This window comes from Gopherus flavomarginatus, chromosome 7, assembly GCF_025201925.1.
Source record: "Gopherus flavomarginatus isolate rGopFla2 chromosome 7, rGopFla2.mat.asm, whole genome shotgun sequence".
NCBI lineage: Eukaryota > Metazoa > Chordata > Testudines > Testudinidae > Gopherus > Gopherus flavomarginatus.
Window position 1 is genome coordinate 35298127 of NC_066623.1, and position 26293 is coordinate 35324419.

Consider the following 26293-nt stretch of genomic DNA (forward strand, 5'->3'; position numbering starts at 1 on the left):
TCTTCAGCTCACTTTAAACTGTTTAAGATCAAGTTAGTAACATAATACATGTGCAGGCTTAAACTTCCAATACAGCATATAAAATATTTTGGAAATCGATTCCTCTATTTTGCCAGGATCCAAATCCTGGGGTCTGCTTTCTTATCCATAAATAACATCACTGCAGGAAGAAAGTATTTTCCTGCAATGATATGGGTACCGTATTTTCTCCAGTTTTGTTAGATATTCTTTACGTTATGATATTTCTGATTTCGAGTCACAGGTAAAACACCAAGATCTGAATCAAATTCTAGGGGAAGCAGATTGGAATATGCTTATGTGAGCTGGGACAATTGTAGCTTATTACTACAATATTTTCTCTTTCCTCTAAAATAAAATAGTATCAGGAGGATAGAGAAGGGACTGTGTGTTTTATTGAAGTCTGCCAAAGGGGAAAAAACTTAACTTCACAAAGATAAGAAGTTGCGCTCCTTTTCTACATACATTACTAGTTGTTCCTTTAACTTTGTGTATAAAACTTCATTGATGACTGACAGCTTGTTCTAACATCTACTTGTGGAAAGAAATACTGCCCAAATTGTCTGATTAAGCACTTTATCAATTTTGACTCCCTACATCACAGAACAGGATTTAGGCAAATGTTACCTCCCCGCTCTTCCCGTAAAATAAAACAGAGCCATTGTGGTAGAGGGAACAGCGTGAGTAGGTTAACTTGAAAATAAAACATTCAAGAGACATGGGTTTCTTAAAGTAATAGCCAAGACTAATAAATAAATATCTAACGTTAGGGTCCTAAATAAGTTTGGCTTGATTTTTTTTCTAAAGTCATGAGCACCTTCAGCTACTGTTGACTTCAGTGGGAGCTGAGGGTACTTAGAACTTCTGAAAATAGAGCAAAACATATTTAAGAGTTTAATTTCAGACACCCACCTAGATCAATGTCTGTGTGTAAATATGCCCTGAAAATTCAGAATTGGGAAACTTTGATCCTGAAGCAACCTGAGTAATATTTTGAGGAGTCTAGAACCCTTTTAATAGAATGTGGTAAAACTATTAAACAAAAACCTAACTAAGCAAGCGAACTTCACCTTAGTTTAAAAAAAAAAATCTTCACTTGAAAAATTAAATTGTAAAAATATATATAGGCTGGGTTTTCAAAAGAACCTGAGGGAATTTGAAATTCACTATGGAGTTGTATGCCCAACTATTTTTATATGTGAAAATCCCAGCCAAAATACATAGAGGATATTAAATTGTTTGTCACTTTTAAAAAATAAACTTGCAAGCAAACTTCAAATATACTATACATTTAGCTGAGCCAGCCTTGGAAACTTTGCAAATTAAAAATGCATTGTGAACTCTTAAGTTTACATTTTCCTGTTGTTGAGGGGGTGTCTGTTTGTATTAAATGACTTAAATCTGTTTGCACCACCTTTTAAAAGCTTAAAATGGTCTTCCTTTTCTACATTTGGCCTCCTTCTGTTTTTAAGTATGAATGTTTGGTATATAGTGGAATAAACTGGCTCTTATTCACAGGTTTGTGAATTAGAATCATTGATATACGAGTTCACAATTGCAGAGCCAACAGTAGGAACTCATATCTTGTGAATCCTGCACAAAGTGAAGTCCTCCTTTTTAAAAACCAAAATCAACCAACCAACCAACCAACCTCTGACAGAGTGAGTGATCAGGATTTCATCCTGCTCTCTGATACGTTTTGTATATCTAAAAAAAATCAGCCATACCGAATTCATTGTCCAGTTTGGTCAATTTCATGGTCATAGGATTTTAAAAATCATAAATTTCATGATTTCAGCTACTTAAATCTGACATTTCACAGTGTTGTAATTGTAGGGGTTCTGACACAAAAAGGAGTTGGGGGGAGTGTCACAAGGTTATTGTAGGAGGTGTCATGGTTCTGCTACCCTTCTGTGCTGCTGCTGGCGGTGGCGCTGCCTTCTGAGCGGGGCAGCTGGAGAATGGTGGCTGCTGGCTGGAAGCCCAGCTCTCAAGGCTGAGCCACTGCCAGCAGCAGCACAGAAGTAAGGATAGCATGGTATGGTATTGCCACCCTTACTTCTGCGCTGCTGCTGGCGGGACGCTGCCTTCAGAGCTGGGCACCCTGCCAACAGTCACTACTCTCCAGCCCCCCCAGGTCTGAAGGCAACACAGAAGTAAGGGTGGCAACACTGCACACACAAACCCCGAAATAACTTTGTGACCTCCTGCAACTCCCTTTTGGGTCAGGACCCCCAATTTGAGAGACACTGGTTTCTCCTGAAAAATCTATGTAGTATAGGGTAAAAACACACAAAAGACCAGATTTTATGGTCCAAGACGCATTTTTATTGATTGTGAATTTGGCAGGGCCCTAGTTATAGCTTAGTGACAATGCTTTATGGGAGACTTGAATTATCATTCTATTCTTTGCATGGTGTCAAGTATCAGAGGGGTAGCCGTGTTAGTCTGGATCTGTAAAAGCAGCAAAGAATCCTGTGGCACCTTATAGACTAACAGACATTTTGGAGCATGAGCTTTCGTGGGTGAATACCCACTTCCTCAGATGCATGTAGTGGAAATATCCAGGGGCAGGTATATATATATATATATATATATGCTAGCAAGCAAGCTAGAGATAATGAGGTCAGTTCAATCAGGGAGGATGAGGCCCTGTTCTAGCCCTCAACTGCTAGAACAGGGCCTCATCCTCCCTGATTGAACTGACCTCGTTATCTCTAGCTTGCTTGCTAGCATATATATATATACCTGCCCCTGGATATTTCCACTACATGCATCTGAGGAAGTGGGTATTCACCCACGAAAGCTCATGCTCCAAAATGTCTGTTAGTCTATAAGGTGCCACAGGATTCTTTGCTGCTTTTACATTCTATTCTTTTGCTGCAAGGCCATTAAAAGTCTGAGTTCTTGAAGGCAAGGCAGTACAGTTAGCCTCTGATACTTCACTGCTTTACCCAGGAGGATGGTTATAACATCTTAAAAATGGAAAAGTTGCCCATACTGAATAAGATTTTTATGGACCACAGAGAGAGGCCATCAATTTGTGCAGAATTTAAGCTTGAAAATATAATTGTACTATAACTAATTGCTCCAATACTTCCGCTGATGATCATGGGTTTCCTTGACAGCTGCAGAGTGGAATTAATAAAGTTCTGGTCAGTTTCATTGCTACTTGTTTGGAACCTGATGATCAAGAGTGGAAGTCAGAAATCATGTCTGTGTCATTCTGCAGTTGCTTATGAAAGTTGTGAGCAACAGCAAGAGCAAGGCACTGGACATCTTGATGAGGGAAGAGAACCAAAACTGGCCATTGAGGGAAGACTAGAGTAGCAGAGAGCTCCCTTTAATGGTCGGAAGAGTGGGGAAGAAGGGGGGAGGAGTGGATTTCAGTTCTATCAGATACTTTCTAGCCAGAGGCTGATATGGAAAATTGAACCCCTAGATAGGAGGCTATTCCTAGAGCCTTATACAAATCCCAGCACCCTCCCTTTCCCCGCAAACTGAAGTACTGGGTTTATTATCAGGTTGTTACCTCTGCACCTGATAGATGTGAGACCCTTCTGCCTTTCTGCAGAACTCCTCTTTTGCATCTGACTCTGGCTAGTAGTTAATCAAGTAAAGCTTTGGAAAATATGGTCTTTTAACAGATCTACCAGACAACTAAGTCCTGTTTTAGTGACCCAAGCAAATGAAGATTCTACCTCTTGGCTTTTGGAGTCTTTTCCACATTCTAGGAGTTATTTTCATTAAACTTTTTCTGATGTTTAATCTAAATATTATTTTGCTTAATTCCATTACTCCTAGTTGTACCTCTTTGTATCATCCTGAACAAGTTCCCCCTGTCTTTGGTGTCTATATCATTCAAATACTTGTACACTTCTATCTTTCCCTAACATAGTTGTCTGGCTGAGCTATGCACTTTCAGTTCTTTTAATCTTTCCTTATGTGTCAGTCCCTCTAACCCCTTAATGATTTTTTTTTGTTGCTCTTTTCTGAATTCCTTACAATTTTTCATCTTCTGGCTTTTGTGCTACCCATAACTGAATGCAGTATATTTAAGTATGTTAGTCTTCGAAGGTCTGAGATGTAAAGCAGAGGGGTTAGGAAAAAATCTCAAGGCTATGAAAGGAAAACCTTGGGCTCCCTGCAGGCATACTCTAGCAATTTTCTCATGATGAGCTTTGCATATCTGAAGCCAGAATCAAGCCCTTAGATTCCAGAGGACATTTTCCATCGGACACTTTGTCAGGTTATAACAGTTTTAAGGTAGGTCAAAATTCATTGTATTTTTAAAGCACTACAAACAGACTTCAGTATCTATACACAACTATTTGTTAAATACCTCTGCATAGAAGGGTAGGTACATAGCTGTGCAGAGAGAATGGTTTGTTAAAAAATATTTGACCTTATGTTGTTAATTGTAACTGTTTACTTTACTGCAGGAGTGGAACCATCATATCAATGGAGCAACCCACAGTCGACGTTGTCAGCTTCTTCTTGAAATGTATGAGTTTGAAATACCTTAAGCATTCTTGTGGCATGAGGGCGTGTAGAATTAGACAGCTGTTAACTATATTTTACAGAGCAGGTTTAAATAATTTGCCCGGTGTGCTCTGAAAAGACCAATACATTAAACTTGTTTTAGCCATTCCTCTTAAGCATCTCAGGGCCAAAAATTAATTAAATATGCTGCAGAAAGGCAATTTAGTCTCTGCTAAGCTCTTATGCTTTACATATGTTTAGACAGTGTCAACTAGCAGGTGTTCAATGTTGGTAACATCTTGCAATACTCCCTAGTTATGCTTCTAGGGCAAACTTCCAAGAGGTTCTCCTTTCAGTCTGTTCTACATAGTGTAGACTCAAATCTCTCCTGTTTTAATACTACAGATTATTGCTAGATATTTGGTATTTAAGTACACCTCTACCCCGCTCTAACGTGACCAGATATAACACAGGTTCGCAAATAGCGTGGTAGCAGAAGGGCTCCGGCTGCTGCTGGGAGCCCAGGACCCTTTAAATCACCGCTGGAGCCCTGCTGCTGCTGCCCCGGGGCTGCGGCAGCGGGGCTTGGGCAGCGTTTTAAAGGGTCCGGGGCTCCCCACCCGAAGCCCCAGGCTCTTTAAATCACCTCTGCAACCGTGCCACCGTTACTCCAATATAACAGCATTTCACCTATAATGCAGTAGGGATTTTTTGCTCCCCACAACCACGTTATATTAGGGTAGAGGTGTATAATACACTCCCTAGTCTGGGGGAAAAACCACCTAAGCTAATTAGCATTGAAGTGCTTATGGCTGTTAGAAATTATATTTGTTTAATGGCTGCCAGTCATGCTATCCAAGTTATTCCTGTACAATGTGTTCATGTTTTCCTGCTTCCTGTGAAACATGTGAATTTGTAGTAGTTTTGTGTAGATACTGTCCTTTGCAATTCTAATTTTATCTTATTTATAAATGACCTTTTTTCATTTAAAGATATCCAGAGTGGAATCCTGATAATGATTCTGGACATGGAATGTAAGTAAAACATGAACAATGCAAAATACAAGTTACTTTTATATTGGAAGTACATAATGCAATGAAATGACTAATTACAACTTGGCATTTTTTCAACTTTGTCAAATATTGGAAATACTAAAATCTTTCAGTGTGTCAGAACAAAGGGGCTCAATTTCCTATCACTTAATAGAGTGCAGGGTTCTGGGCTTTTTCCCTAAGTTTTATCCTGTCTGGACACTTGTCCACATTTCCTTTTATGGGTGGACTGCTCTTATACCAGCTGAAAAGCAGCACTGATTTAACTGAGTTGGCTCTCTTTGTGTAATTATATCTAGGAAATAGAGAAATTGTCTAGAGTGTAGCTGTTAAAATCAGATTGGGGTTTGTAAAATGAATCTGACTTTTTCTGCTATTGCAACTTTAGATAAAAATTTATAATGAACAATATTATAAATCCTGGCAATAGCGAGAGGGAACTAAATGCCACTACTAAAATATTGAAAATTAAAGCCATAATTCTGACTTCAACAGAACTACTTTCTTATAATTAAATACAGTCTTAATTGCTTTTAGAATCGGGGGCTAAAATTATATTTTTATTAACTTTTCTATTAATGGCATAAAATTCCTGTAGTGTTAACAGCGAGAAGTTATTTTGACTTTTGATACATTAATGAAGTTATTGTTAACTTTTTAATACACAGGCCAGGTTTTGTTTTAAATCTCACCCCCTTGGGAGCCTACATGACTTAATCCTGCCCCACTGTCATAGGTGTCAGTTTTGCCATTGACTTCAGTGAGACCAGGATCAGGTCATTGACTTGTGGAAGTTCAGTGTATGGAAAGGTGATTCTGATTCCAAATAGAGAATGGGCTTTTTGCTTACCAATTTTGAGTTTGTGATGTTTACAGTGAGGATGTTACTAAGGCTCTAGACCAGTGGTTCCTAAAGTTGTTCTGCTGCTTGTGCAGGGAAAGCCCCAGGTGTGCTGGGCCTGTTTGTTAACCTGCCGCATCTGCAGGTTCAGCCGATTGCGGCTCCCGGTGGCCGCAGTTCGCTGCTCTAGGCCAGTGGGAGCCGCTGGAAGCAGTGCGGGCCGATGGAGGGACGTACTGTCTGCCACTTCCAGCAACTGCCTTCGTTATTTACTTATTCCCATAATACAAGAACTAGGTGCCACCCAATGAAATTAATGGGCAGCAGGTTTAAAATAAATAAAAGGAAGTTCTTCACACAGCGCACAGTCAACTTGTGGAACTCCTTGCCTGAGGAAGTTGTGAAGGCTGGGACTATAACAGCATTTAAAAGAGAACTGGATAGTTTCATGGAGGTTAGGTCCATTAATGGCTGTTAGCCAGGATGGGTAAGAAATGGTGTCCCTAGCCTCAGTTTGTCAGAGGGTGGAGATGGATGGCAGGAAGGAGATCACTTGATCATTACCTGTTAGGTTCACTCCCTCTGGGGCACCTGGCATTGTCCACTGTTGGTAGACAGGATACTGGGCTTGATGGATCTTTGTTTTGACCCAGTATGGCCACTCTTATGTTAACCACTGCTCTAGACTTCTCTCCTTCAGCAAATAGGAGCATTTTAAGTTTGAAACTTTAGTAGAATTTCAGATTTTACATAATTTTTTTAGTGATTAGGAAGTTAGATCTAAATGGTCACTTTAGCAATTTAAGACTCTAAAATGGGAAGAAAGTAAAAAATTGAAATATGATTAAGTTACTTTATAACAATCTTAATTTTTTTTATCTGCTTTGATGTCTGTCTCCTTCATGTTCTCTCTGGAGGTGTTTGTGCAGAGAATAAGGAATAATAAATTGCAGAATGAAAACTTGAAGGAATTAATTATTAAATAGCTTTACATGGTGATCATATATTTGATCTAACTAAACATTTCCCTAAAAGAACTAAAGAAATCTATTGTTTAAGAAGGTATCTGCCTTTAAAGTAAATTGCACTAAAACTGAAATGTTAACTATAAAATTGCCAGATTTTGAGAAGTAATCTTGCCATAAAACCTATGGGATAAAAATAGTTAATAAATTCTTTGATACCTAGGAATCCAAATCTCAGATTTGGAGTTCAGTGTCAGATCATGACTTCAGCAAAGTGGCCCATGGTCACAGATGTGGAGCATGGGAAAAATGATCAATTTCTGCCTTGGAAATTTCACTGTCCCAAAATGATTAGGTTGAAGCTGGACAAACTTTTTTTTAAAGAAGCACAAACTGCTTATTTCTAAGGGTATGGCTACACTTTCAGCCGTACCGCGCTACTGCGGGAGCGCTCCCGCGTCAGTGCTTTGAAGTGCAAGTGTGGTTGCAGCGCCAGCGCTGGGGGAGGGCTCTCCCGGCGCTGCAGGCACTTCAGCTCCCCTTGGGGATTAGCTTGCAGCGCTGGGAGCCGCTCTCCCAGCACTGAGGTACTGTTTACACTGGTGCTTTGTAGCGCTGTAACTTGCTGCGCTCAGGGGTGTGTGTTGTTTTTTTTTCACACCCCTGAGCGAGAAAGTTGCAGCGCTATAAAGCGCCAGTGTAGCCAAGGCCTAAGGCATAGGCTGACTTGCTGAAACTTCATGGTCAGACTTCTAATGCAAATCATAAATATCAGAGTTGGAAGGGACCTCAGGAGGTCATCTAGTCCAACGTCCTGCTCAGAGCAGGACCAATCCCCAGTCAGATTTTTGCCTCAGATCCCTAAATGGCCTCCTCAAGGATTGAACTCTCAACCCTGGGTTTACCAGACCAATGCTCAAACCACTGAGCTATCCGTCTTCCCCCCCCCCCCCCCCCCCCAATAGCCTGACACCTGAAAGATTCTGCACGAGAAGATTTTCAGGGTTGCTCTTTTGATCAGGTAGTGTTAAAACTTTTTGTTTTCACTAAACTTTTCCCCTAGACATAAAAATATATTGCATTTAAGATGCTCGCATTGCAGTGGTGCATATAGTGTATTGTATTTGTAATTTTCCAATAATGAATACTGTAGCTATTAGCTGCTAAAATAGCATAACTTACAAATTTCCACTTAATTCTTAGTTAAACTACTAGTACAAGTAATTCCTCTTTAAACTGTATACAGCTTTATACCATAAAGATGCAGAAGTACATTTTAATTATTACTGTAGTAATTTTATATTTAGCCATAATAATATTAATAGTGTAGCCATTAGTGACTTATACAGCTCATCCCATATAAGTGCCAGTAAAGCTGTTAAATCACCAGATGTGTGGTGTTATATCAGAGCTACAAATGGACAGCACATACCACTGGAAGAAGTAGAGTACTGGTTTTCCAATGTGATGCAGCACTTGCTCTCTATCCCTGGTATGTCCAAAGACAGGATTTTATTGTTTAAGCATTATATGTAGAAAAGAACTACTTCAATAATCCCCTCTTCGGTTGTGTGGAGGAAGCTTTCCCAGATGCACAGAAGGACCTTAAACCATGAATAAATTTAGGATCTTGTTTAAAAAAATATATTTTCTAGCCCTTATGGTTGCAAAAAATCTTTTTAAATGTAGAGAGGGTTATTTTTTCCCTTAGTTCTTCAGACACCTACTAACCAGAGGTGGCGGATACAGGTGACGTTCCAAGGCAGGGTCCAGGAATAACACCCTTGTTAGAAATCCCACCAACCTCCACCTTTTCAGAAGCTTCTCAGCATATGTTGTACCTGGATCTCATTAGCAGATAGACCCAAAAGATGAAGGTGGCCATCTCTTGCTTTAGGATTAGTTCTTTGGCTACTAGGAATTGGGTAAACTTCTAAAACTTTGTAGAAAAGCTTACTGTGAGTTTGAGAGGTTTCTAGAATTAGTTGTAATTTTCCTTTCCCTCAAGGATGTGGTATCAAATGTATTTGTGATGAGGACATAACTTTTCTAGGGGCTTGATGAAAAGCTTTTTTCTTTTTAAAGGTTTAATATGCTTTGTTTTGTACCTCCGTTTCTAGGGGTGATCGGTCTATGTTGCAGCAATCTACAAATCCTGCACCAGGAATTTTGGGGCCGCCGCCACCTCCGTTTCATCTTGGACCACCAATTGGGCCAAGAGGTAACATGAGTAAACAAATCTTTTTCAGTGCACTCTTCTCAAATTCCTGGTTAACTGAAATGTTGGTTTCTACTAAATGGCACATGTAACTCTATGCAGCATGAGAGTCAAAACTTAACTAAGGAAACTGAAGGATTTCACAGCAGCATTAATTTAGCCGAAAGTTTTATTTTGAGTTTGAAGTTGGCACTGTCAGATTAAAAAACTCAAACTATTTTTAAAGTTCAAACTTCTATTTTGTTACTAAAACTATATATTGTTAAAACAAAAAAAACACCTTAGCTTTCATTTTATGCTATTTACTTTTCCACTTCAAATAATATGAACCATCAAAGTAGATGAGACAATTTTGCTTTCTGGGTGTCATTCTCTAGAGTCTAGCAGCATGTTAATACATATCTGTCTTGCAAACACTGCAGAAAAATGTTTTAAAGAGAACTAATGCTTTCATTAGTTTCTCTTCATTCATACTTCGAAATTTCATAACAATTTCATAAGCCTAAATTTTGAGCCTTAACTAACTACTTAACAGACTTGGTTTAATTTATTCCTTAATATATGCAGTATGGTAGAATCAGTGTTGCTGTAGGGTCATAATTCTGAGGTTTGCATCTAAAATCTCAACCATAACATTACATTAACTTTTTTTTTTGCCCTTTAATAAAATGTTTCAGCTCATTTACGTATAAATAAATATGGGAGATTTTTCACTATAGCAGATCTGTTAAATTCTACTTGGGTTATTGGGGTCAGTGCATACCTTAAGTGACTTCAGCATTGCAGCAGTGTGTTCTGGATTGATATCTAAAAGAAGTAGTTCTCAGCCTTTTGGGGATCAGGACCCATTTGTTAACCTTGCTGACCTGTTGTGATTCAGATGCTCCCTAAGATACCCCCAGACCCAGTGTAGGCCTCCTCCCTTACTAGGGGTCGCTTGGAGCTAAGATTGCAGATGCTCCAGCCAGATGTGAAAACCTGGGAACTCCTCATGAGCAATTGGGGCTAGGGGAGGAAGCAAGCTGAGAGAGCCCCCCATGGCTCCCTGAGAGGGCAGAAGGTAAAGGATGGGAGGATTTGGAGGCCCTGGGGATAAAGTGGGGAGGCTTGGGGAAGGAACTGGGGGTGCAGTGGGGAAGATCTGGGGACCAGGACTGGTGAGTTGGCAAGTCTGTTTGGGAGGGGTACTTTGAGAGAGCTGGGCTGGGGACTGGGACACAGGGTATGGAAAATGAGATGTGCCCTGGCTGCTGGGCAGGAGGTATATGGGAGTGGGGAGTACTTAACAGAGAATGTGAAACGAACTGTTTTCTTCCCATTTCTGTCTTGCGGAGTGCGCTGGGACCAGCTCCCTGCGCTAGGCATTGTGACTTCCATGGTTGCCGTGCCACTCATGTTTGGCCCAAGTGGCATTGTGATCAGATGCATGGGGTTGCAGTGCCACTTGCTCAAATTTGGCCTGGCCTGGCCTGGCAAGCCCCCAGTCATGCTAGAGAGGCAACTGAGCCAAACCTGAATAGTACTGTGGCTCTGTGCACCAAGTAGTAACATCTAGAGCAGGAAGCTGAACCAGCCCTCTGGGCCTTTGACACATTCTGGTGACCCCAATTTTGGGTCACAACCCATGGACTTTGCTTCTCAGAGTTTACTGGTAAAATATTATGTGTGAATTTGATTTCTTATGAATTTACAGTAACTTGAATTAAATGTTTGAAAAATAACTTAGTTATGACATTACAAGTGATCTTTAACTTACTACCTTTTAAAAAGATGAAATGTCAACTGTAACCATAACTCATTTAAGTGTTCTTTATATACTTTTAATTTCTAATATAAAGGAGCTGGAAATGGAAACATGCCAGGACCACGACATATGCAGAAAGACAGAATGGTTAGTATTAAATTATCATTCTAACAATTGGCTTTACAAAACCGTAATATGCAGCTACACTGATATGAAGCTTGCTCATTTTAATATATTCTACAGGAGGAAATTAGATGTGTTTGGAAGGTGGTAGAATTATTTTTACTTATACGATGGTCCTGTTGTGCTGGGTGCTGTGTACACACAGAGGCAATCCCTACCCCAAAGAGCTTACAGTCTAAATGGACAAAATGGATGGTAGGGGAAATAGAGGCACGGAAAGGTGACTTACCTACATCAGATCATGAAGCACATCGGTAGCGCAGCCAGAAATAGAGCCCAGATCTCTGACTCCCAGTCCAGTTTGGACATGAGACCCAAACAGCCTTTATAGAATCTTTCATATCTAGCTCACTTGAATATAGTACAAGTTGATAGTGACAGTCTTTACAGTTGTGATTTGCTGTCTGTTGTAAAATGGATTGGTACTCAGTCCACATAACCAGATAGTTGTATGGACCTCATTGCTGTTGGTACTAAGTGGAAATCTTGTTAGTCTTAGCGAAGAGGTCAAGAATTGAAGAAACCTGGAGACAAACGCGGCTTTTGAGGTAATCTCTCAAGGTTGATACTGAGACACACCTTGCATTTCCCTTAGCCATACTATGCCTGATCATGACTAACCATAAAACCTTGAAAAAACAGGTTTATAACTCCTTTGTAAGGGAGATGCCTTATGTTGTTCTGTTTTACAACACAGACTACAGAGTTTGAGTGTTGACCATCACTTCTCAGCTCTTTTGGTAGTTACATATCTTGGTAAGAGGCACCTGAGAAACAGAAGAGGGAAGAAATAAGACAAGCCTGACCAAAACATTCAAAAGTCTTCTTTTTCCAAGTTCCTTGAAGCTTCAAGCATTGCTTTTCTGTGTGGTGTAGTCCAGTCATAAGTCAGTTTCAGGTTAAGATGCAGCAGGGAACATGGCCATCTATACATTAGAACAGTGGTTCTCAAACTTTTGTACTGGGACCCTCTTTCACATAACAAGCCTCTGAGTGTGACACCCCCCCCCCTTATAAATTAAAAACACTTTTAAAATTTATTTAACGCCATTATAAATGCTGGAGGCAAAGTGGGGTTTGGGATGGAAGCTGACAGTTCGCAACCCGCCATGTAATAACCTCACTACCCCCAGTTGGAGAACCCGTGCATTAGAGTGTTCTCCATTGTTTGCAGTTTTTGGTCTTACTGTTTGTACATCATGTAGTGCTTACACAAATGCACTAACTTTTCTGATTTTTTTTTAATAGCCATTAAAGCAGATGCAAACTGATGTAAGAAACTTAAATTGTTTGTGTTCCTGGTGCTGTACATCTCAATTTTCAGTGACAGTCATTACTGTTATGCTCACAAAAGTTCATTTTAATTTAAAATCTTATTTGCACAGGGGATGATAATCTTGACTGTGCTTCAAGGAATGTCAAACTTATCCTCATTTTGCACCCTCTCCACAAAAAAAAATATCTTTAAAATGTATCAGGGTAGATTTCTTTTTATTCAGAGTTGTTATGGGATGTTGAAGCAAACAGCAGCTTAGTCTAATATACAAATCTTTTTTTTTATAAAAAGGTAAGACTCTATTTAATTTATATTCTTTTGGATTAAAATTACCAAGTATATCAGTCATTATGTTTAACCACCTACTATGGTCATTGTCATGATCCACCAAGTGAATGGGCACCACACTATTAAATGGACCTAAACTTTTTATCCCATGTGGGTCTGGGCTGTGTCTAGACACTGTTTCTAGAGCTGGCTTCTAAAGTACATTTCCAGGATGCAAGTTCCCTGTCTGGTCCCGTTCCTTGGGATAAGAGACGTCACAGTCCAACTCCCCTGGGCCTTGAAGCTCACAAGCCTCTCCAGCTGCTTTGCATGTTCTCCCCAGTCCAGCCCAGCAGGCGGCAGGGTGTTGTCTGGTTTACAGTTTAACCCCTTGGGGAACATGTGATAGTTAAAGCAAGGAATATAGGCTTTGCAGGGAAATTCTTAAGCATACTCACCATTTACTCTTTTGGCACAGTAGAGCTTATAAATCTAAGGCAAAACAAAAAAACACAAAAATACCAGAACACAATCTCCTTCTGAGTCCTCACCATTCTGGAGAGTCCCTGCGGGATGGCAAAATCCCTCCTGCTCCCAGTCCTGCAGTTGTCTTCTATTTCTAGGGATGAAATGACTCCCTCGCTTAGAGAGCGTGTCACCTTTAATGCAGTCTGTGACACCTCTTTGTTCTTTTGGTGGGGATTTTCCTCGCTCTGACCTCTGGTGAGATTGCTGGGGCAGAGAGTCTTTAAAAGTAAATGTTTGTTGGTAGCAGCACTATTGTTCTATTCAATTTTGAAAGCTGTATTTCAGCTTCCCAGGCAGTCTGTTCCTACTGCAAAATGGCGGTTCCAATCCACACTGAAGGGCTACAATGTTAAATGCAATTCATAAACCAGAAAGAAATTCATAAATTGATATAGACTTATCCTCAGACTTTGTCAATCATCATCTTGGGTAAGAATAAATTTCTTCTTTGGTGTACAGAGTTGACTTATGTACCCTTGGAATTCCCTGCCTTGCCTTGATGCATTTAGTTATGCCTGGAGAGAGGACATTGGTAAAATGGGTCTTACTTTCTTAGATAATTTTAGATGAGATGTGGGGGCTGAAATCCTTCAATGATGTCTCTGTTAGTTGACATGCTATTTCATGTCATGCTACTGATAAACTTTACTAGTTAGTTGTTTCTGCTTTTATCAGGAAACAAGCAGAGTTGTTCACATTATGGATTTTCAGAGAGGGAAAAACTTGAGGTACCAATTGCTGCAGCTTGTTGAGCCATTTGGAATAATTACAAATCATCTGATTCTAAACAAAATTAATGAGGTAAGTTTATTTAAATCTTTTGGTGGCATAATTAGTATTGGGTAACATTTCACTGCCGTCAGTGAACACCACACAACCTTACAGCATTTGTGAAGGCGAGCACTCTTAGTTTACAAAGCCACTTACGTTACAGATCCTTGTTCGTTATTTAGGTTGAATTTTTTTGCTTGTTCTCAGACCAAATGAGTCCTTGGAATTCTCCATGTTCCCTGGAATATACTGGGTATCATCTTGTCATCATAGGAGGGGAATGCTAAGGGGAAGGAGAGTTAATGTCTTTTCTTTTTCTCCCCTCACCCTGCCCCTTGGAACACAGAAATTTAGATACACTGAGATAATATTCTGCAACATTGCATTTAATTTTTGTTTAAACTTGTAAGTTCTCTTATTTAAAGTGTTATTAACAGTAATTTGTCCTGAACATATATTAATTTTTTTGGTGTACACCTAAGTAATATGCTATATGCAATTTATACCTAACTCTACGGGGCCAGTTAATGCTACTGTAAAAAGTTTTGACTCTTGCATTTCCTGACTGCATTTTTTAAGAAGTGCATCTTATTTTGCCAGAGAGTAATACTGAAGTAAATGCTCAAATAAATTCTTATACAATTTCAGGCATTTATTGAAATGTCCACTACTGAAGATGCCCAAGCTGCAGTGGAATATTATATGACAACACCAGCTCTAGTATTTGGCAAACCTGTAAGAGTGCACTTATCCCATAAGTATAAAAGAATAAAGGTAAATACAATTTTGCATTTTAAGATCTTATTTTTAATCAGTATAATATATTCAGTGTTACGTTATCTTAATGTTTAGTTTTTGCATTAATTTGTTTTGTTATATTTCAGGGTAAGATTGTGTCATGGATATTTTTAGTAAGTCTGGGACAGGTCACAGGCTTCCATGAATTTTTCTTTATTGCCAGTGACCTATCTGACTTTTTTACTAAAAATATCCATGATAAAATGGGAAGGGACTAGGCAGCTGTGGAGTGGCTGGGAGCTTCGGGGTCCCCCTGCCCCCATGGTGGTAGCGGCCCTTGAGTTGCTGGGGTCCCCATGCCCTCCACGGCCAGTTAGCTGCTAGGATCCCATGGCGGGGGTACCTCAGCTCCCTTCCCACTGCGGGAGGCGGCAAGACCTTGCAGCTCCCAGTCACTAGCCAAAATTGGCACCTTACTTATGTTTCAGTTGTAATGCATATAGTAAAATCAGGAACTTAATCTTTAATATAAATGTCATTTATTGATTTAAGTTTTATATAAATGTCAGATTTTTATGTAGTATTTATTTTTAAGGTTTTACAAACTCTTAATTTTAGAAACCAGAGGGGAAGCCTGACCAAAAAACAGAGCCACCAAAGCCAGAACCTGGTCGCGTGATTCACCTCAGTAACTTACCTCATTCAGGATATTCTGACAATGCCGTAATCAAACTAGCTGAGCCATATGGAAAAATAAAGAATTACATACTGATGAGAATGAAAAGCCAGGTAATTCACCGTAGACACTTACATAACTGAGTTGATTCATGCATATTTAAGTGGAAAGTTGAATAGATCTACCTGCAAAAAAAACAGATTCTTTCAAGATTTTAAGTTGGGAACTTGATTAACTGGATTGTAAGAGCTCCAAAGTGGATACTATCTGAAAAACTAAGTTGAGGGGGTGTGGTTTTTTTGAAGTAGGGAGAAATGTTCAAGGCAGAATAAAATGTTTACATTTGATCTTGAAGATTGATACCTCTATTTTGCCATCTTTTTTTTTCTGATTCAGTATGGATATGGAAACTACTGGAGAACATGGCAAAATATAGGAGGAGTTTCACATTATGCCAGCATGCATCTCACTGTAAACTGTTAAGCCATATCCTAGTGGGGCGCATCTAGTAAAAGGAGAGGAACTTGTAAGCATTCTAGATCTACGAAACTATGCAGTATTGTGCCCAATATTTAATTAGCTCCTATATAGGTAAAAATCTGTGGGATCTTTGCATTGATTAAAAACAATATCAAGAGCCAATCATAGACTGTCCATAAAAACCTTAACAAATAATTACATAGCAACAATAAAAAGCCCTTTTTACTCCCTCACTCCTTCCAAAGAGATGGCATTGCTGGGGTTTGAGTTCACAAATCTTTGAAAATTGCATACTGAGCATGTACAGTAGATTAGAACATTTTCTTAATTAAATGGGTGGAAGCAAGCTTGAACATGTGTGTGCATGCACAGCAAATTGCGAGCAATTACTTCAAGGTACTTACGAGCTCTGATGGTAAATTTTGTTGTCTTCACAAGCTAAATAGCTCTAGAGGCTTTTTTTAAAGCAGTTAAATGCCAAAATACATTGATACATTAATTCTTTTCATTTTCACTGTACAAATTTAAAGATCCAAGAGCAATGTTAACTGCTTTTTACAAATATGCTTTTTTCTGTCCCTGCTTTTCTGGCTGAGTATGTAGCCTAATGAATAAATGTTTAGTTTTTTAATTTATTAAAGTATCCTATCTCAAGACACACAAATATTCCCCCCCAAAAAAAACCTGCAAAAAATTTTATGTAACACCATCCACAAACAAAAGTGTAACTCAATAACATAAAAACATACTCCCGTCAACAAGCAAGAGACTCTGTGAGCAAATCAGCCTTGCACAATGGTCACCACATTGACTCTGGAGTAAAAAAGTAAATCAAATTCCAGAGTTCAGAGGTTTCCATTGAAAGCACCTTCTGAGGAGCCCCTCAAACTTCTAAATTTAACAGCTGTTATGTTGAGTGCCTGAGCAGATTGATTGTGGGGTGAGAGGTGGTTTTCTCAGATGAGTACCCAAACCACAGAGGACATTATATTTCCCTTAAAGAGAACTTTATATTTCCAATAGCACCTTGAGTTGTAACTGGAGTGGATGGGAAGAGTTAGAGCTCTGTGTTGGAACACTTTTGTGTTATAACGATCCATCTGCTGATACTGCTAAGTGAAGGGAAATAAGTTTGAGTCGACTTCCAGTGTAGCAGTGTGCTGTGTAGCAGTGTGCCATGTATTACATTAATTCATTGAGGAAGTGAAAGAACAATGGGTGCCTGTCAGAAGGTCCACAGCCAAGAGAAGTCAGAACCTCACAGGCCACTCAGTGCTCTTCTAGGGATTCAGAAGCCTCTTAAAATGTTGCAAATGTTTTGGGCAAAGTTGAGTACCCCTCACTAATAGGGGGCAGGTAGCAAACTTACTTTATTCTCTAGTTGCTTTCCCCAGCTGGCCAGAATCTGGTTTGATCCATAACCAGATTACCCTGCTCTCAGCTGCATGCAAAAATTGCATCGACCCTACTCATTCCGGGTTCCATGCAAAAGTTATACTCTTTGTATACTGATGACACTTGAGCCAGAACTGCCTCACTGTCTTCCCCAGCAAACTTATCCGCGTTAAACAGAACAGATCCGTGTATCATAGAGCTCTTGTGGGTGAGCAACTGTCTAACACTCCATTCTAGAAATTGTGAATGGAACTAGCCTGAATAGGCTTTTCAGCCCTTTAGCTTTAGCACAGAATACAATTATTGACTTACGGGTGTTTCCGGTTCACAAACTGTCATCTAACTAGATTTCTAAGAAGGGATATGTGACACTGTCTTTAAGATGACTTTCAGATCAGCTGGGCTCCTGCCATGCAATTTCAGAACTTCTTTGCAGTGAAAATATTGCTTACTGCAAAGACTTAGTACATCAGTGCACCTGGTTTGTGTTACCAGTATAATATAAAACTGGGTTGGTACTGTGTCGGAACTGGAGATGCTCATTTTGAAACATCAAGTAGGGAAATCAAAGTTTGTAGGATTTAAGCCATGTTCTGGTCTTAACTTTGTGTAATAGCATTGGTACATACACTTCCTATGTTTTTTATACATATTCTAATATTTTTAGGCTTTCATAGAGATGGAAACCAGAGAAGATGCTTTGGCTATGGTTGAGCATTGTTCAAACAAAGCACTTTGGTTCCAGGGAAGATGTGTGAAGGTGGACTTGTCTGAAAAATACAAGAAGCTGGTATTAAGGGTAGGTACTGTTTTAAAATGAAAACTCTAAATTGAGATGTTCTGTTTTTTGGGGGGTAAAGTAAGTAGCAATAATTAGAGGGCAACTATCACGTTTGCTTATATAATGTAGCCATTTGTAAACTGAATGTTTCCCATTAATCCTTTCCCTTTAAGTGTAGTTGCTGTCAGTATTCAGTGTTCTGATGTAGCACATCATGAAAATGGTGTGCTTGCATCACTGTGGCGGAAACAAGAAACTTGGTTCCCTGGTAGATTGTTGCTGTATAAGAATGGCTATATTGGGTCAGACCAATGGTCCATATAGCCTGTCTTCCAACAGTGGCCAATGCTAGATGCTTCAGAGGGAATGAACAGAGCAATTATCAAGTGATCCATCCCCCGTTATTCAGTCCCAGCATCTGACAGTCAGGGGTTTACATCCATCAATGGCTATAAGCCACAATGGCTATTTTCCACAAACTTACCTAATTCGTTTTTTAACCCAGTTATACTTTTGGCCTTCACAACATCCCCTAGCAGTGAGTTCCACAGCTGGACTGTGCATTGTGTGAACTAGGACTGTGCATCCTAGTGACTAATTGCTATACAAAAATAAGGGATTCCGATTATTAAATGTTTTTGTTTAAAAAAAAAAATGTAGCAGATGATGACTTTGAATTAGTTGAATATGGTCCTTGTTACTCCTGTTCATGTCAGAATCCTATTCAGAATGTCCTCTTAACTATTTTTGCCTCAAAATGGTCCACCAACTTCTAATTTTACACCTACCTACTCTTCCACCTGTTCTTCTTCTACTTCATTCTTGATTTCCTTCCTTAGATTTCCACAGTTGGCAGTCATGTATTCGTTATGTTGCGCTCTAAATATCTCTTTAGTATAAAGAAGAATTTTGAGGGGGCTTTTTGCATTTTAAGATCAAGTATTGAAACTTACATTTTATGATGGATGCAAGACTAAGGGGATTAGTACTAACTGCAGGTGGCTTAATTTCTCATGAGTTTTTGTTCATAAAAGGAATGTGTTTGTATAGATTCTTAAGTAATGTAAATGAACTTTGCAGTAGCAATTCTTATATTATTCCCAAAAAGAGAGGGACTCTAATTGGCTTACAAAATAGTGGCTTTTTCGGGCAATGGAGTGCTTAGATATAATTCAAATGTGTCTAGTTTTTTTTTTGTTTTGTTTGTTAAATTAAGACTTTCTCCATCCAATTATAACTCTTAATGTAGGAATATAAGAACTAGCATAAATCTTGATCTGAACCTTTTAATCTTAGGCTGATTTGTAATAACTACCTTGCATACTCTTAGCAGGCTTCCTTCTTCTACCTGACGCCTTTCTAATTCTGTTGTACAAACTCAGTAGACCTTGCAGTCTCTATTGAAAGAGCCTCCTCCATGAGTCTTGGGCACATCTGATCCAAGGAAACTCCATAGAGTGCAAGATTTGAATAAACAGAAATGCAAAATTCTGCAGTGGGTAGTTTCAGCATTGGTAATGGGCCTGGGAGGAGATGTATAGACTTGCAGAAAAAAGGGCTGGTGGGTAGGTTTGGTTAAAGTCAGCTTTTCAAGGATTATCTGTAACTAGAAACTTTAATACACAGGATTCTGTAAAACATACAGCAACAAATTCATCTAAGAAATTTGAATTGTGAAGTTGTCCCACCAATACCCAAAAATGACCCATATATAAAATTAATGGGTCATGGCCAGATATTGAAGGACAAAGCCATTATAGTGATTAAGACTTCATCAGTTCAGTCTGACCTTTGGGTCAAGTGTTCAATAACAATGTTTTTGTTAAATTTGGATTTTGCTTATTTTTTCAAAACTCTTATATAGGAAGCACTGACAAATTTCTGATCATTTACATGACTAATATATATTTGTTGTCCTGGAAGTGTACCTATTCAAGAACACATTTGTTTGCACTGATCACTTTCTTCAATATGTGTAATTTTAAAAAGAAACTCACATTAATTACTAAATTCATTATTCAAAATGAATAATTTGTGTAAAATCTGATTGATAGAGATGGTGGCTTTATCTGCCTTGCGATGCACTTCCTGTGGTGTAATGGGTTGTGCCAAGTTCATACAGGTAACCAATACAATAACAGATTTCCAGTGTTAATACCACATTCAAGTGGCAGTTGTGATTCTGGACTTTCCACCTGTAGTTTTAAAAGGAAAGTCTTGATTGCACAGAAAGACAGTTTTGAAAAATTGTCTAAGTTTTGGTATGTCTACATTGCAAAAAACACCACCACCACCCATGCTCAACAGTGAATCTGAGCACTACTGATTTGAGCTTGCAGGGCTCATGCTACAAGGCTGTACATATTCCTGCTTGGTCTCTGAGACCCTCCCCCATACCATTTCAGAGCCTAAGTGGGAACTGCTATTTTTAGCCCCATAGCACAAGCACAAATTATCTGACCCAGGCTCTGAAACTCACTACTATGGTTTTGGTTTTGGTTTGTTCGTTTTTGTTTTGTTGCAGTGCAGACATATCCTTTAAAAGAAGAGGAAGAAAATAGACCAAAGGTGTGGAGATGGGGAAGGGGCTGTTGCTACTAAAAGGAAAGTTAATGTTGGAGTTTTTAAGCCATCTGTTCCTAACTAATAGGACTAATAGGACTACCTCTGGTGTTAGGGAAGAGCCGCCACTGGAGTTTTCTCCAGAATGTCTTGAAGAAAGGTGAAGACATCAAACATGGCCAATGGAATTGAGTAGCCAAGGTGCAATTCATGCTCTGAATGAATCTTGTAACAACTGTGTGTGTTAATACATAATGGGTACCTGCCATACCTTATGAAAGCTTTTTTATTTTTTTTAGATTCCCAACAAAGGAGTTGAACTACTGAAAAAAGATAAAGCTAGGTAATGTCTTCTTTAAATATAATGTATTAAAAACCCTGAATTGAAATAGTTAAACCAAAAGATAATGAAGATAAATATTTTTCTCACCTACAGAAAGAGAACGTATTCTCCAGATAGTAAAGATTCTCCAAGTGATAAAAAATCTAAGACAGATGGAACTCAGAAAACTGAAAGCGGTAGTGCTGAAGATAAAGATAAAGAGGAGAAACAGGATGATGATGCTGAGAAATCAGCTGCAAAAGGCAGTGAACAGGTAGACCAAGAGGAACCTAGTTTACTTCTTGAATCTGAAGATGAGCTGCTAGTAGATGAGGAAGAAGCAGCAGCATTGCTAGAAAGTGGCAGCTCAGCAGGAGATGACACTGATGTTGCTAATTTAGGCGATGTGGCTGCTGAGGAGAAAAAGGATGCAGCAGATGACACTACCACAAAAACTGAAGGAAATGTTGGTGCTACCCCAGCAGCAAAGAAAAAACTTAAAAAGGTAATCAGATGGCATGGTGCAACCTTAGCTGTATAATTTGTGCTCCTCCACATAGTTCCAGTTCTTTTGTGCAGGACTTTAAAACAAACATCCACACCTAGTGTTATGGAAAGAAACCATATGTGTTACTTTTCTGTGAAGAAAATACAGTACCTCAAAGAATGTGATGCTGATTTGAGATTAGGTATTCAAAGTAGGGTGGACAGAAATTAAAAAAAAAAACTTATTTGGATACATTTTTCTTCTAAATCCATTTAAAATAACCTATATTAAGTTGTAAACATAATATAATTAGGACTACAATTTTGTCCTGGGTAGGGTTACAGAAATTGTGAATTTGAAAAAGGTCTGTGAAACCGAGCAGCACCGTGACCTGGTACACAGCGTAGCCATTCCAGTCTGGTTTGGCTCATCTGCCTCTCCATCTCCATTTACAGAAGAGTGGACAGGCCAAATCTGAGTGATGCTGCAACCATAGGTGCCATGTTGGAGCTGTGACAGCCATGTGGGACAGGAGCAACCACTGCAGTGTGTGCGTGACGCAGGCTCACTCTCCAAACCCACCCACTTGTCCAGACCTCATCTTTCAGCGTCCCTTGACCTTTCTGTGACTTGTCGCTTCCCTCGCCACCATCTATACCATGATTTTTACTAAAAAAGATTCCATGCCAAAATCATAGCCTTAAATATAATCTATTAAAATATTACTTACAATTCCAAGCAGGCCATGTTCGCTGCCAAATTTTCAAAGTCAAACCACTGAACTGGTAGGAATCACTGGCTAAGTGCCTGGAAATAGAGTTTGAAGCACTAAAACCAGTTTTTAAAAGTAGTAGACTCTTCTGCAGGTGCAGAGAGAATATTTTCTTCATTTCAGTTAAATGATTAGTTCAGTCAGGGTTGAGAAACAAGACCGGAGAGTTGAAAAAGCAGGAAAGCTTTTATTCCCATTTCTAATCTATGGAGAAAGAGATCTGAGGATAAGATCTAGTCCTAAAAACTTACAGGCCATAGTGATCAGAAGCAATCAGTTCACCTCACTAACTACAGATACTACTCTTTATGTAGTAGATCAGTTAGTTTTAAATGAAATACATGCTTTGATAAATGTTTTCCTTGTTTCCAGTACATTTAAGGTACGTTTATTTAACTAATAAACAAAAAAATAAATGTTTTGTGCAGTTTTAATTGAAATATAGCTTGACAAAATCCCAAGTAAAATTAATCATCTAGTCCTATTGGATTGGAAACCCACCCACGGCTAAAGGGCCCTCCCACAGCCTTTGGGGTGGATCCACTGATATGGGGAACAACAGAAGAAATAACTGATAGGTGTGAAGGTTAAAGGACCGAAAAAGGAAACCTGAAGGGGACACCGAGCAGAGAACCCCGAAGGTGCCACAGGAGCCAGCGGACGTCGCCCAGAGGAACTTTGCTAGATGCATAAACGGAGGGAGGATGAGAAATAGGCCCCACAGTCGCAGAGAACCCCTTCAGCCAACATCTTCTCCCTGGTGTTCTAGATTGCCACTTTGGCCAATACTAGGAGGAAGCTGACAAGGAGGTCCCGTGACTTTGTGGTGCCACAGATAAGGTGTGCATATATGAGAAGGTGGGGGGAGAAGTGAAGCCAAAAACGTAACAGTAAGTCTAGGAGGAGCCAGAAAAGGGACTGCAACCTGGCACACTCAAGGTAAACCTGTGCCAGGGTCTCCCTCATGCCGCAAAAGGGACCAGGCATTGGGGATGGGGATGAACTGCACCACGCACATGCACGTGCTGATGGCTCTCTGAAGGAGCTGCCAACCAATATACCTGGCAGGCTGTAGGACTAAGGTGGAATAGAGGCTGGCGCACCGGGGTTCCTCATCCTCAATAGGTAGCAATAGGTTCTGCCACTTAGCATTGGGGCACGAGGGTGAGGAAATGGAGAGTATGGAGCGTGAGTGTGTACAGGTGTGCCCATGCGCGGTTCAAAAGCAAACCGGCTGCAGGTCGCACAGCTGACTTGAGGGGGTTGGGGGAGTGGATGACTGGAGGGAACTCAAGGGCTAAGGGCCCTGTAAAGAGATCCGGAGGGCCTGGGGTGTAGGGTGGGCGGGGAGCATGCTCCTGCAGTACCTGCTCAAGGTAAACCTGAGAGACTGGTGACAAGGCTGCTGTCACCTCCTGAAATACGCACTTCTGAGTTCGAAGGGTGGAAAGCCCCATGCACTGAGCAAGTGCAAAGGGATCCACCCAGTCTCCCCGGTAGTAATCCAGGAGGTCTCCGATCCTGGTGACTCCTGGCAGGACCAACCTCTGATATACAGATAGGGAATCCACCTGCACATATTAATCATCTAGGAAATGCGTTGGTCATTTTCTAACAGCAACAAAAAAAAAAATCTGAATAAATGTGTTGAGCTATATAATTGCTTACGTAAATGTTTATAAATATAGCGTATTCTCCTGGTTAGCAGAAAGTTCCAAATTATACCAACCAGTGAGAATCACAAAATAACTAAAATACAAAATAAGACTAAAATTGATTTGCATCAAGATTTCTTGCTTACCCGTTTAAATCATTATTAAAATTGTTTAGATTTAAAACCATCCACCTTGATGTAAAGAACACTGTGTATCCTTTACTGGGAACATGCTATAACTTTTGGTTTCCCTACCTCATTTGTGTGACGGCTTTCTCTGTGACCCTGTTGACTGCAGTCAGTATCTCAGTGGTACATTTTAGGAGATTGCCTCACTGAGTGCTCCAGCATAGGAATGATTTTCTCCCCAGCTGCTTCATGAGGTTAGAAGGTTATCTGCCCTTGAAGGGCAGATCTTAGTGACCATGCTAAAAATAAGGTTTATTAAGAATAGAATGTGTCGGATATAAACAGAAGAAATAGTATGTATAACCTAGCTAGCTTGTAGTGTCAGTAAAAAGCTAGGTAGGTACATCTTGGATTAGTTATAGTAAGGTAAGCGTTATATTTCTAGTCAGCACTTTATTCATTTCTCCCCTCAGTCTTTTTCAGGTTTTTAAATTTGTACCTTCAGGTACCCTGAAATTTAGGATCCAGTGGGAATGTCTTCCAGATTGTAAATATCTTTAAATTACTTTGTTGCAGAGAAACAAAAAATAAAAATTTTTTTTAAATTGCTTTTCTAAAATTGCAACTGTTCTTAATCTTATTTAGAATCTGAATGGTTGTTAATTTACTGCAGTGAAAGAATCCAACATAATCTAGTGAAGCAAGTGCAAAAAGCTGAAAACCAAAGGCGAGGTGGAAACCTGGCAAAATTAAAATATTTTTTTAAATGGAGGCTAAAATATTTTGAAACTTAAAAATAAAATAAATATTCTTCAAATCAAGCAAAAAATAAGCAATTTGTTATACCCATTCATGTGATTTGAACAGTGTTTTGGAAGTATATAGGTAGCTTCAGGGAGAGGAAATACAGGGTTCTTTCAAAAAAGTTTTTTTACTACTTTTCTAACTTAAAAAATTAGAAAAATTGTACTGTTACACCTGTAAAATAACAGTTGTAGACATGAAAAACCTCTTTGTCTCTCAACAGCGATATGTGGGTGGCTTCCCTCAGAGCATGGAGGGTTTTGTCACTCTAGATGAGGTTGGTGATGAAGAAGACTCAGATCATCAGAAACTGCGTAAATCGGGAATGGCAGTTAAATCTGCTGGGAAAAATGATGATAGTTTGGCTGAAATTAAGGTAGACAAGATTGAGGAACCAGAGCAGGAAAATGAGACCTTGGAAAATGGAACCAAAACTGAGGAGAATATGAAGACAGAAACAGTTGAGGTTTCTGATAACACAGCAACCCAGGATACAGAGAAAAATACAAATGAAAATACAGATGCACAGGATGAACAGGAAACAAAAAGCATCCAGGAGAAAGCCGTTGTTCCAGACGAATATAGAATTGGACCATATCAGCCAAATGTTCCTGTTGGTAAGAATTTTCCCATCTCTTTTCAAACGCCCTTTTTTTGCATTATGGTAACATTTTAATTTCATTAACTTTATTTTTTGCAGTGTGTACTGGCTCTTAGGTCTGATCTGCAATATAGACCTATTTCTGTAGAACTATATCGCTCGGGGTGTAGTTATACACACCTAACCCCTGAGTGTAGCAGCACTATGTCAGCAGGTGAGCTTCTCCAACCAACATAGCTACCTCCTTTCTGGGGAGATGGATTAACTACACCAACAGAACTCTCTCCTTTCGGCATAAAGCATCATTAAAGTGCTACAGCAGTGCAGCTGCATTTTAAGTGTAGGTTTTCCTGTAGACATTGAAGTAAGGTCAAAGATTGCCATTTAATTTTTAGGACTTCACACTCTTTCTATGATATTCTCTGGTCCCTTTTACCCTTTGCATGCAGTCTTTGACAATGGCTTCTCTCCAGCCTGGAATTATGATGGAGACATACAACAGCATAAAATATATTTCAGTAGTGATGAGTTAGTTTAGATTGATATA

General features: G+C 39.4%; 1 protein-coding gene across 5 annotated transcripts in view; it reads left to right on the forward strand.

The window, feature by feature from the left end:
• The window catches only part of MATR3 (matrin 3), a 45343-nt gene that overhangs the window by 15872 nt on the left and 3178 nt on the right, over nt 1-26293 (forward strand). For all 5 annotated transcript variants that reach the window (XM_050962588.1, XM_050962586.1, XM_050962585.1 and 2 more), the window contains 11 exons: nt 4461-4522; nt 5493-5534; nt 9479-9579; nt 11415-11467; nt 14250-14375; nt 14994-15119; nt 15702-15872; nt 18302-18433; nt 21277-21320; nt 21414-21804; nt 25369-25762. In XM_050962588.1, coding sequence (XP_050818545.1) covers nt 4461-4522; nt 5493-5534; nt 9479-9579; nt 11415-11467; nt 14250-14375; nt 14994-15119; nt 15702-15872; nt 18302-18433; nt 21277-21320; nt 21414-21804; nt 25369-25762 — 1642 coding nt within the window. The remainder of the gene's footprint in view (nt 1-4460; nt 4523-5492; nt 5535-9478; nt 9580-11414; nt 11468-14249; nt 14376-14993; nt 15120-15701; nt 15873-18301; nt 18434-21276; nt 21321-21413; nt 21805-25368; nt 25763-26293) is intronic.